General features: G+C 45.8%; 1 protein-coding gene across 1 annotated transcript; it reads left to right on the plus strand.

Moving 5' to 3' along the window:
• The first annotated feature begins 351 nt into the window (after window positions 1-351).
• TMEM200C (transmembrane protein 200C) lies at window positions 352-4,028 on the plus strand. Its single transcript, XM_040264655.1, has one exon. The coding sequence runs from the start codon at window positions 1,505-1,507 to the stop codon at window positions 3,293-3,295; it is 1,791 nt and encodes a 596-aa protein (XP_040120589.1). The 5' UTR covers window positions 352-1,504; the 3' UTR covers window positions 3,296-4,028.
• The last annotated feature ends 8,871 nt before the right edge of the window (window positions 4,029-12,899 follow it).

Raw genomic sequence — 12,899 nt, forward strand, 5'->3', positions numbered from 1 at the left:
GAATTATTTTATAAAGGATATAATTCCCAAAGGCTTGTGAGTGATATCTAAGCCTTTCAATTTCAAACAATGCCCTTAATTTTAGCATCTCTATTATAGGAGGGAACACAACCAGTGGAACAAAAAATGTGTTACTCTGGGGATCCAGCAGGACTGAAAATTTTTCGAAGCTTACAGATATCCACAGAGTTGCATCTGTGCTGTTTATCTACCCAGGCTTTATTATAAACCACTAAACTTCCTGTAAGATAGTCCACTGATTGTTGTCCCCCCTCCTTTCCTAAAAATGACCTCATGAGAAAAACATGGGAACAGCTCTCCCTTGGGAGATCCTACAAGCCATCATTATTATGTAGACTGCTGTACCTAGTTAATTGCCTCCTCATTTGAATATTTGGATTCTTCAGAATGTACTGTTGGCACATTAATAAGGGGTCAGAAAGCTATGATGGCAGGTCTCTCTCTCTCTCTCTTTTTTTAAGATTGGAATTTTCCCACATGAGAGAAAGATCCTGGGAGGACTGCTTAAATGCCCTGATGGGCTCTGGCACAGGATACCTTTAAGGGGGTTCCTCTGAGGGAGGAGAAGAGGCCAGAGAGAAGAGCGCAGTTACATAACCTGTTACCTAAAACTAACTATTCCACCCCAAGAAGCTGTCCAGATGTTGCAGGAATGAGATGAGGGAAGGGGTTGTGAGAGGGATCAGCTTGCTTGAGAACAATGATGGCTTGGAGACAAGTTGGTGGAGGGATTCATGGTCGGAGTACCGAACCTAGCTCCCCGGGTTCCCCAGCCGCGAACTCTTTATTAATTACATGAGGTAAATAAACCGTCTGCCAGGATATGACTTTTAACTTCTGTCCAGTGAAAGGACTTCCTTTTGTCTTTATGAATCGGTAACTTCTGTGACTTTCAGGGACTTTGAAGGCCCCACAGACAAACAGACCCTCCTTTCAGTTAAGAGACTTGGAAGTCTGGGGCGCCCCCCCTTGGGAGGCCAGGAGAGCCCGTGCCCACGAGCGCTGAGTCCCACGTTAGTTTTCACTCATGGTCAGAACTCCGTTGGCTGTCAGCCTGGAGCTTTTGAATTGAGCCCTGCTGGAATAGTACCTACAGTGTTTGGGGGATGGGGGAAAAAAGAAGACGTCCTCTCCAAGTGTGTTTAACCGTCTCGGATCAGTTACGGCAACAGCGCTTCTCGTCCCTAATCCACTGCCCGTACCCCTTGGTCTCCACGTAGGGCACTCCTGTTAGCGGGTCACGGCCCCGGGATGTGGGATGGAGTGGTGGGGTGGGGGCGCGCACATGTGGTGGGATCCTGGAGCCGGACTATGGCAGAGCGCGTGGGATGTTGCCGCAGCCAAGCCTACACCCTCTGACTGTCTTCCTCTGCTTTGCAGCAGGAGGAGGTGGAGGAGCGGCTAGTGGGCAGCTGGTGCCCACCCCCCCCCGCCCCCCTACAGGCCTCCGGCCCCGGGTTAGCCCCACTCTCCACCGCTCGCTATGATCGCCACCGGCGGCCTCCTGAGGATCTCCGCCCGGAAGCAGGACCCCCTCCGGCCCCCGGGCCAGGTCCCCAAGCGCAAGCGGAAAGCCAAGAAGAGGCGCAAGAACGACGTGGTGGTGGTGAAGGGCAAGCTGAAGCTGTGCTCCGTCTCCGGGCTCATCGCCCTCTGCGGGATCGTGGTGCTGCTAGTGGGCATCGCCCTGGCGGTGGTGGGCTACTGGCCCAAGGCCAACGGAGCCCACCGGGAGGGGGCTAAGCAGCCGCCGCCGCCGCCGCCGCCGCCCGGGGACAGCGGCTACCGTATCCCCTCCATGACCAACAGCAGCAGCGGGGGCAGCAGAAACCGGTCCAGGACCCAGCCGGGGCCTCCGGAAGGTGTCACCGCCAGTTCGGTGGGCGCGCCCAGGAGCACGCCCCCAGCGCGGTCCCCCGCCCCCTCTCCGTCGTCCTCCACGTCGGTGGGCTTCTTCTTCCGCGTCTTCTCGGGCTACCTGCACTCCGACAAGCTCAAAGTCTTCGGGCCCCTCATCATGGGCATTGGCATCTTCCTCTTCATCTGCGCCAACGCCGTGCTCCACGAGAACAGGGACAAGGAGACCAAGATCATCAACCTGCGGGACCTCTACTCCACCGTCATCGACGTGCACAGCCTCCGCGCCAAAGACCTGGCGGCCGCCGCCTCGTCCTCCGGCCCCGCCTCGGCGCCCCCCGGGGCCGCGCCGCTCAACGGCTTCCTGGGCTACGTGCAGTCGCGGGGCCTGGAGCTGAAGCCCGGGACCCGCGGCGGCGCCGCCGGGGACGCCTTCGGGGCGGCAGCGATGCTGGCCCGCGGCGCCTGGCCCCACCCCGCGGCCCGGAGCAGAGGTGGCGGGGGGACCCCAGGCGCCGCGTCCCCGCCCGACCTGGCCTCGTCCCCGCGCCGCCCGCGGGAGCCCACGAGCCTGGCGGAGGCCGTGTACAGCATCTACCGCGAGCGCCCGGGCGTGGCCGGCCGTCGCCGGGCCGCGAGCAGCGGCAGCAGCCCGGCCCCCGGCAGCCCCCCCGAAACTTGGGGGCGCCCGAGCACTGCCAGCTCCCTCTTGGGCTCGTCGCTGAGCGCCTTCGCGCTGCTGCCTCTGCCAGGAGACCGCGACGGGGCCGCGGGGGCCGCGAGCCACGGCTGGCAGCGGCCGCCCGGGGAGCGCGGCGCCCGGGAGATCCCGCTCGACCTGAGCCTCGCCGACCTCCGGGGCGGTGCCCCGGGCGGCGCGCGCTGGGCGCCTCGCGAGCCGGAGGAGCCGGCGGCCGCGCGCACCGCCAGAGGGCAGGGTGGCCGCCTACCCAGGACCGGCAGGCACGCGGCCCTGCGGCGCCGCAGCACCAGCGGGCTGCCGGACTACCGGGCGGCCCAGTCCTCCGAGCCCCCGCCCGCCTCGCTCAGCGCGGACCTGGACTCCAGCCTCCCGGAGCTCGCGGCCTCCCCGGAGCCCCCAGCCCGGCCGGACTCGCCGAGTTCCCAGTCTGATGACCCGTCCTGCAGCAATAAGGGCTACACCCCCCTGCGGGAGACGGGCACCTCCCTGGAGTCGATGGGGGACCCGGGGGCCTGTAGAAACCCAGACGGGGAGGCCACCACCGCCCCGGAGCCGGAGCAGAGACCCCCGGAGGATCCCGGCCAGGAGGCCCCCGAGGCCGAGCCCTCCCATCCGGTGCAGAGGCAGTTTACAAACAAGGAGAAACTCTACATGATTTCCAGGTCTCACGCCTCAGGGGTCGAGGACAGAGAACTGGAGAGTGCTGGCATTTAGGAAGAGAGAGAGAGAAGATAGAAATGCCCGCAGGAAGTAGGGGGTTTATCCGCGGAAATCGCCCACTACCCAAAGAGCTGCAGAATGTTAGCCTTGAATTGCATTCTCGAGATTCCTGTAGATAATTCCAAGCAACTTTTTTTCAAAGCAAACTAGTCTTATAGGTCCGATGGTGATTGTATGTTCTCTGAAAACCAAATGTATTAAAAGGTCAACAATCTAGTTCCTTAGATAAAATTCTCTTAATTTTCTTAGGATCAAAATAATATATTTTTGACAGTAACTGTGCACTTTACTCCAACTTTTTTTTTGATCTCTTAATTCCCCTGACCTGTACTCTGCCGCTGGTTTTGTCCCTAGCTGCTCGTGAATGACAAGCTTTCTTCCTTCTGTGCTTTTGGGGAGCATAGAAGGGTTTGTCTCAGTTCTCTGAGAACTGATTTTACTCAGTGAAGTCAAAGCCAAAAGCATGTTTGAAGAGATCACGGTTCCCTGCCCCACCTCTGTCTGCTCATCCCACCACCCAAAGGCCTCTTTATTTTTGAAAAGGGTATTTACATTTTGCTACTAGGGTATCTCATGGAGATTAGAGGCCAGCATCCAGTGGGACTGTTATCTTCCTCAATTCACTATATCAAGTACACAATACTTTATGGAGTATTATCACACCTGTACTGAAAATAGCATTACCATGAAAAAAATCTTTTTTTAATAAAACAAGTTTCCAAACAAACAGTTAAACATTACAGTGCCTCATTTTGCCTCGGAACTAATACTTTAACACATGTAAAGCATGGGGCAGTTCAGCTGGTAAACCTAAGATATTTTGCTATGACATGACTACTGTGATTCAGTGCCATCTTCAGTCATTTCAAGCATATTTTTAACTTAAATACAGAGTAGAATTGAACATTTGGGAGCGTCTCTTTCAAATGAAATATTAAATAAACAGTAATTTTCAACAATGCTTCTAGTTTACCTGTAGGATTAATCTACAGAGCACCCAGGCTTCATGTTCTTCTGCCATCCTTTGGCAATTGACTATTTGATTTTGCTTTTAAATTCAAGATCTTGAATCCATGTCCTACAAAGGCTAGCAGGTCATGTTTTAATAATGTAGGTTGTTTATGCTTGATATTATTAAAAGTCAATTAGTTAGTTTTCAAGACCAGTAGACAAACACAGTAATTAGTATACCAGTCTGATGTCCTCTCCCATGGAGTGTGAGCTGAGCCTCATGTATGACTTTTTTCAGCTTCTCAGAAACAGGTTCTCTAGTTACGGGTAGCTGAGGCTAACATTGCAGGAATTTAAAATATTGATTTTCAAGGAAAATCTTGTCAAAGATGCAGTCCTCTTGACCCCCAGGGGTGAAACAGTGGGTCCCAGAGACAGAATGCAGATTCAGGGGTGAAGCTGGACCCCAGCTTTGGGCATTTGCTGGCTGTGTAGCCATGAACAAGTCACAAATGTTGGGTTTCTGTGATCTCATCTATAAAAGGGGGATAACTAGACATACCAAGGGCTTCCCAATGGCTCAATGGGTGAAAAATCTGCCTGCAATGCAGGAGACACAGGAGACGAGGGTTGGATCCCTGAGTTGGGAAGATCCCCTGGAAAAGGAAATGGCAAGCCACTCCAGTATTCTTGCCTGGAGGATCCCATGGACAGAGGAGCCTGGGGGGCTGTAGTCCGTGGGGTCGCAGAGTCGGACATGACTGAGCGACTAAAAACCACCAGACATTCCACATAGAGCTATGAGGGGTGGGACAAGGAGGTTATGTGGACAGAGCCTGACTGAAAGCTTGGTTCAGAGCAGTACTCAAAGACAGTCGTTACTGAGACTGTTATGATAACAGTGTCTGAATGCATGCTGCAGGAGAGTGGGCCTCCCTCCCACTAAGCTCTAGAAAGCCTGGGCTCAAATCTGGAAGATTCACTTACTATCTGTGTAACCTTGGGTAAATCGCTTAATTCCTCTGGGCCTCTGGTGGATGATATAATCTCTATGATTGCCTTCAGCTCTAAAGGCTTTACTTAAATCAGGGTATTTGTTTTGTCCCGGATACAATCCTCTCATATTTGCACAGACAACTTTGCCAAGTGAACATAATACTTCGTCAACTCCATTTAGTGTCACATTCTGTGATCAGTTTTTAAAGGGCCTAATTTACTCCCAGATTGAATCTGCATTATGCTCATAACACACTTTAAAGCTGAGGATTAATTTGTTTGACTCATCCATAGAGCAAAAGTGAGTTTCCACTAGTAAGAGTGACAAAACCATACCGTCAGGTAGTGTTAAATTTCAAGTCTCAATTATTTTATAGCCCTTAACCAAAGTATTTAAAAATCTCCTCATTTTTCTTCTCAATTATCTTGCACACAGGGTACTTGATATACTGAGAGAATCTGATGAGTTGTCTAAAAGGAAAAACATTCTAGTGCTCTAAAATGCTGTTCCTATTCCTCAAAAAATACACTATCAGATGTTTAGCAAATAATAAACCCACAGCCGCTTAGTTTGACTATGTAAGGGTGGGCAGAACATTCATATCTTACAAACTTCAGAAAATTTAGTCCCACCAATTGCCTGGACTTAACAATGCTGATTGCCTCATGATATTAATCAGATTAAATAAAAACTTCTAGCTCACATTGATCTAGATACAGGCCCTCTGAAATTGAGCAAACTAATTTAGCTCAGTATCAAGTCACATCTCTCTTAACTACTGAGCAATTTAAATGGATTTTTTTTAACCTGGAAATAAAGGATGAGCCCAATTTTCCAAATCTTGGGAGGACCTAGGCTGTCATCAGACCTCAGAAGGAATCCTCTGCAGTTATGATCATAGTGGTACATGATCCTTCCTGTTCACAGGAGCAGAGATCTTCTCCAATAATGTTAAATGTTTACTTACTACTTTCTATGGATCAAGTTATCTTCTGCACACTCTAGACATGATCTCAATAACTCCCCACTCAGCCCTCACTCAGCTCTATGGAGATAGGGTTATTACTATACCCTCTTTACAGAGAAAGACACAAGGCATGATGGAGTACTCACCCAGGTTACATAGCTGGTGCACGGTGGAGCCAGGATTTACACAGTGTTGAGGATTATCTGTACATGTTGGCATATGCCAGACTGAAGCTGGCATTTCTAGAGACCATCAAAATATTGTCTACGTTTTTAGCATCCTGCTTGATTCCTTTCCAGAAAGCACTGTTGGGGATATCCAGGGAAGAATCAGAATGCACAGCCAGTTAAAATCTGGACTTTGCATTTAAGTCTTCAGACTGGGAGAGACAAAGCTGTTTTAAAGTCAACTTTGCAGCGTTTGTTGAAGAGATCTTAGAGATGACAGAATCAGCCCCACTCCTTTATTTATACATGAGGTCACTAAGAACTAGAAAGATAGAGTCATTTGTTCGAAGGCAAACAGCACTGGCAGGACTAGAATGTTAAAAAGAATTGCAATAATTGGCATATGCGTTGCCCCACATCCTGAATTTCTATCAGATTACTCAGCATCTCTGGGTCTCTATTTCCTTCTTCAGACAGTGGGAATAACAATTGTGCACCCCCCTCACAGGACTGGATTACCCCACCTGTGCAGAGGGCTTACAACCAGCTTGGAAAGTAGAGAGTATTATAAAAAGTTTTTAGAGCTTTATTTAAAATAGAATCAATGGCTAAACTGAATGATTTCATATGACCTTCCTGTTTATTAACAGAATAATGTTAGGTTTGAAATCTAGATAGTAAGGCAACACGGCATGGTGGCTGGAAGCCTGACTTGGGGTTTGGTTCGGAACACGGGACCTGGGGTCCACATCTGTTTAATGGAAATACTCTTGGAATTAATTATTTCATTAAACTACATAAACTAACATCCGTGAAGGACTTAGAACAACTCCTGGCACAAATAAACCTTTGGTAAATGTTAACGACTGTTATTAAAGGCAAAATAGAAAAAAGTAATTAGTAGGCTAAATTTACTGCTCAGTTGTTAGGGACAACCATATAAACTTACTATACTGGGAAAAAAAAAATCTGTATAATTTAGACATGTTAAAAAAAGAGAATGTAAAAAGTGAGAATGGAGGCCCCTGCAATGGCCCCCAGTAGACCATGGGATGAATGAGCACTGGATGTGTATTCCTCACAGTCCAGCATCATAATATTTTATAACAAGCAGTGACTATGCAAGCCAGCTTACTTGGCTGGTTTTGGCCACCATTATTTCATTTCTGTTTATGGTGGGCTGGTGACATCAAAGAGGCCGAGCCAGCTCCTTCCCACCCTTCCCAACCCCCACTCCCACCCCCATGGTCCCAGTCCCTTTCTGTGAGGGGAGCCAGCATGGGAGAAAATAAGGAGCCGGTGCTTGTGAATTTTCAGAACCATGTCAACAATAGTTCTTTATATACTAGTTTTTCTTGAGTCATTTTGTGTAGTTTTTAATGATGGAATTTTGAAACTTTTTAGAGAACTTAAAAAAAAAAATCTCCTGCCAATTACATTAAATTAGAAACAACGTATGAACTTGCATTTTAATCAGAACAGTATTTTTGCCAAGATATTAAAATATAAATATATACAAATACATTTTACAGTCACACAAGGAACAGGATTGATCTTCGTGGAATTTGTTTTCTTTAGACTCAGGCCATTGTCTGATTGATTGATTTAGGACACAGAATTATGGGTGAATATTTAAATTTTTGAATGACAAACTCTGAAAAGCATTCTAAGGCTTTTCTCTCTTCATTTCTCTTAGGGAAATCATCTTTTAGGTCCTCTCTTCAAAAAGAATGACTTCCATTTACCAGATATGAAAATTCTATGTGATTTAAGTCACCAGCTTCCCTGGTGCAGAATCTGCCCGCAATGCAAGAGATTGCATTGCGTCTCCCATGCTGGCTCCCCTCACAGAAAGGGCCTGGGACCATGGGGGTGGGGGTCGGGGTTGGGAAGGGTGGGAAGGAGCTAGCTTGGCCTCTTTGATGTCACCATTCCATTCCCAGGTTGGGAAGATCCCCCGGAGAAGAGAATGGCAACCCACTTCAGTATTCTTGCCTGGAGAATTCCATGGACAGAGGAGCCTAGTAGGCTACAGTCCATGGGGTCTTAAAGAGTTGGAAACAACTGAGCAACTAACGCTTTCAGTTAAGTCACCACAAACTGGGGAGTCCATTTGTACTAATAATTTTAGTCAAACAGCTGCCTGACACCTCCAGGGACCTGGGGAGCAACCTCTTCCGGTGTGCTAGTTTTCTGCAGTGGCAGAAAAGCCCTGGGCTGGTGATGGGTCCCTCTGCACAAGAACCACAGCAGGAGCTATAAATGGTCCAACCCTGGGAATTTAGGTTGCATCCCTGAGCCAGGGTTCTTTCATGTTTCTAGAATCTCAGATATATTTATTCAAGTTTAAATGGGCTTCCAAAAACCCTCACCCCAGCAACAGTGCCAGCCTGGAATATAGCCCTGTATGGCAAACAGAATGTTTGGCTAAACCAATACTAAGATAATAGTTTTTGGTTTTTTTTTCCTATGCTCATAATGTTACTGTCAAAAGACTAAAAAAGCTTAAGCACATCCACCTAGAGCATCATAAAGCCCATGCCCCTTCTCAGCACCTGTGTCACTTTACCTGAGCTTCTGATCCTACACTGTGGCCAAGGCCACTAAGGGTGAGACGGTTGACTGTCAACCACAAGAGAGAAAAAAAAGTGGGCAGATCAAGGTGTGGAAGAGCTGACATCTTGCAAAAAGACAGAAAAGATAAAGTTAAGCTGGGAAAGCTTTTTTGTTTCACAAACAAGCACTTAGTTACACTTGTTTACAGATTATTTGTATGGAGACAAGTGTTTTAAAATGAAACATACGGTAACTTTTCAGTTCAGTTCAGTTGCTCAGTGGTATCCCACTCTTAGGGACCCCATGGATTACAGCATACCAGGCTTCCCTGTCCATCACCAACTCCCAGAGTTTACTCAAACTCATGCTCATTGAGTCGGTGATGCCATCCAACCATCTCATCCTCTGTCATCCCTTTTTCCTCCCGCCTTCAATCTTTCCCAGCATCAGGGTCTTTTCCAATGAGTCAGTTCTTCGAATCAGGTGGCCAAAGTATTGGGGTTTCAGCTTCAGCATCATTCCTTCCAAAGAATATTCAGGACTGATTTCCTTTAGGATGGACTGGGTGGATCTCCTTGCAGTCCAAGGGACTCTTAAGAGTCTTCTCCAACACCACAGTTCAATTCTTCAGTGCTCACCTTTCTTTATAAGACAAGTGTTTTAAAATGAAACATTATGATAACTTTTAGTCCTTAGAAAATACCATTTCAGCAAATGTGTAGCTGAATATTTTCCAATATTTAAGAAATTCAAACTAACTATGTATTATTTAAATTAATCTGCTTGATACTAGGGACTGCTAAATGTTTAATAATGTTTAATAATGGAAGGAGAGGAATTTATCTGCATATTTACAAAGAATTGTTTTCTGATGAGAAACTCAAGTACCTTTAAACTATATCCATGCTTTGAAAGGGAGAAAGTACACAAGTTGCTATAACTGGTCTGTTAGGTCCATCAAAGGCAGACAGGCCAAAAAACTACTATGTCTCAATGTAGGACTTTGACCATTGCTTTACGTGATAATTGCCTGACTCCATTTTACGTAGCTTATAACTCAAGAGAAAACAATTTCACCTGTAGGAACAAACAACTTCAGCTGAAGCCGCTGTCCTCTGGGTAACCAAATTCATTTTCAGATCAGTTCAGATTTTTAGGGCCTCTATGGTCCTCAGATGGTAAAGAATCTACCTGAAATGCAGGAGACCTGGGTTCCATCCCTGGGTCAGGAAGATCCCCTGGAGAAGGGAATGGCAACCCACTTCAGTATTCTTGCCTGGAAAATCCCACGGACAGAGGAGCCTGGGGGGCTATAGTCCATAGGTTGCAAAGAGTCTAACACACACACACACATAGGAGGCAGTTTAGGCACGGTGCAAGGTGGGAAGGCTGGAACTTATGAAGCAAACACAGTTCCAGACCACAGGGTTTGCGATTGTGTTGTTGATACAGGCACGTGACCAGTTTCAGTATAATGTAAGAAATATGAGCGCTATGACATGGACCTTGCAGCTGAATCTCAAGAAATGAGGAAAGTGCCAGCTGGTGCAAAAAGGTGCAATAGGTGTATCAAACAGCAGAACCAGCCTGAGCAACTGTGTGAAGGCAAAAATGCAACTGAACAAGCTAGACTGTCATAACACAACATCATAACATAATATGTCTTTTCCAGAGAATCCCCCAAATTGCAGAGAGCAACCTGTTTCAAAAACAACAACAAAACTATATATCTATGTATGGGATAGGCTGACAGAGAGAGATATCCTTCTATAAGTAGTAGAAGCATTTTGGGGATCAAGATTAAAGTGATTTGGGCATTAAAGTACTCAAAAAGTATATTCTATACCATTTGGTATTTATTAGACATTTAAATGGCACCCCACTCCAGTACTCTTGCCTGGAGAATCCCATGGATGCAGGAGCCTAGTGGGCTGCAGTCCATGGGGTCTCTAGGAGTCGGCTACAACTGAGTGACTTCACTTTCACTTTTTACTTTCATGCATTGGAGAAGGAAATGGCAACCCACTCCAGTGTTCTTGCCTGGAGAATCCCAGGGATGGGGGGAGCCTGGTGGGCTGCCGTCTATGGGGTTGCACAGAGTCGGACATGACTGAAGCGACTTAGCAGCAACTTAGCAGCAGACATTTAATTTGGTTCCCTGGTGGCTCAGATGGTAAAGAATTTGCATGCAGTGCAGGAGACCTGGGTTCAATCCTTGGGTCGGGAAGATCCCCTGGAGAAGGGAATGGCTCTCTTTAAGGAGAAGGAAATAGCAACCCACTGCAGTATTCTTGCCTGGAGAATCCCATGGACCGAGGAGCCTGGTGGGCTACAGCTCATGGAGTTGCAGAGAGTCAGACATGACTTAGCAACTAAACCAAGCTCTCTTTATGAGCAAAAATTATTTTTGCTGAATCATATAATGCTTTTACAATAACCATTTATCAATCGCTTAAATGTTCAGTCCTGGATATCACTTCTCTCAGTGTGACAGAGGGGGATAAGACTGGGGTGGGGAATCCACAGCGCTGTGTGTGTGTTTCCAGCAAGGTGGATAATGTCATGTTGATCGCCTGCCCTGAGGACTGGGAACAGGCCTGGGAACAGGAACTCGGGGCTATTTTATCGAGGCCACAGGGCACTTTCCAGAATCTAGACATGACAACTGAATGTATTTCTACATTAATTTGCAACATCATCTATATCAAAGCAAAAAAAATTTATCTTTGTTAAGAAAGCATCCCATTCCTATTTTTTCACACCCATGTTCATAGCAAAGCAAAAGATAACCTAGCTGTGCTGATGCAAATAAGAACAAGATAAATCTGAATATTCTTTATGAATTGGCACCAAAAGGCTAAGTTTTTAAATTTCTAAGTAGCCAGTCATTTGAGGATAGTTACTGAAACCAGATTCAGCCAGAATAATGGTTTGGCATTGTATAAATTCAACCTAATAGTTCATTTACACATAAAACTGCAAACTAAAAGATAGGGGGGGAAACCTACTTTTTCAATACAAATATTCTAATAAAGTAAAAAAAAAAAAACTATTATTTTATTTGCATTTCTCACATTTTGATTTCTTTGAAATCTTTTTAGTGGGTAAATGGTCAAAACAAAAGTATAAAACGTGTTCTTTTCTCTAATCCATCAAAGTAAGACTTTTGCATTACAGATCAAGTTCAACAGATATTATCAACTGCAGTGTCATCATCAGAGCCATTAAAGAAATCTTTCATACAGATATATTTATTGGTAAGAGATTTAAAATTTGAAAATACTGGGAGCTAAAATGCTATAGTTGATATGGCCTGGCAAATGATGTCAGGAAGAAAATAGAATTCTGGATAGAGCAAGAAAATTCAAAAGACTAATTTGGTGACCTAAATGCTAATCCTTCTGCTTATATAACCACACATCTCAATGTGTTTGGAGCATAAAATATTATTTCACTGCTTGCACATTTTATTGTACAATTCCTTCCATTTGTATTCCTAACTTCATTTCAGCTTTATGCCTAGGAACATTTCCTGATTTATTAGTCTCGCTTGGGATTACTATCTTAGGGGAAAAAAGAATGCATTTATAATGAAAGTCATAATAATAATAACATATATGATAATAATTATAATAGGCTTAAAGGAACCCAAAGAATAATCTGAGTACTTTACTAATAATATAGTAATTATTTGTGCCCATTTAAAAAAAATATCTTCTCAGAGAGTAAATTGAATGATATCTTCTTAAAACATGTGCTGCCAAAACACAATGCATTTTAGCATGTTTGCAACATCTGCCTTTCTTAATGCCATGAACGTTGGACCCTAAAAACTTTCTTTTATTTTCATCATATATTCTAAGTCAAGATTTAGGGGTGGATGCTTTCCAAGACTTCTTTTATTATAAAGTAAATGAAAAAAGAAATTTAATAATGCTAAAACCACTTTTTTTTTAATGC

Source organism: Oryx dammah, unplaced genomic scaffold (genome assembly GCF_014754425.2).
Source record: "Oryx dammah isolate SB20612 unplaced genomic scaffold, SCBI_Odam_1.1 HiC_scaffold_22, whole genome shotgun sequence".
Classification (NCBI taxonomy): Eukaryota; Metazoa; Chordata; class Mammalia; order Artiodactyla; family Bovidae; genus Oryx; species Oryx dammah.

Bases quoted from the DNA above. Each gene is read 5' to 3' on its own strand.
- TMEM200C (XM_040264655.1), top strand. From the start codon at position 1,505: ATGATCGCCACCGGCGGCCTCCTGAGGATCTCCGCCCGGAAGCAGGAC.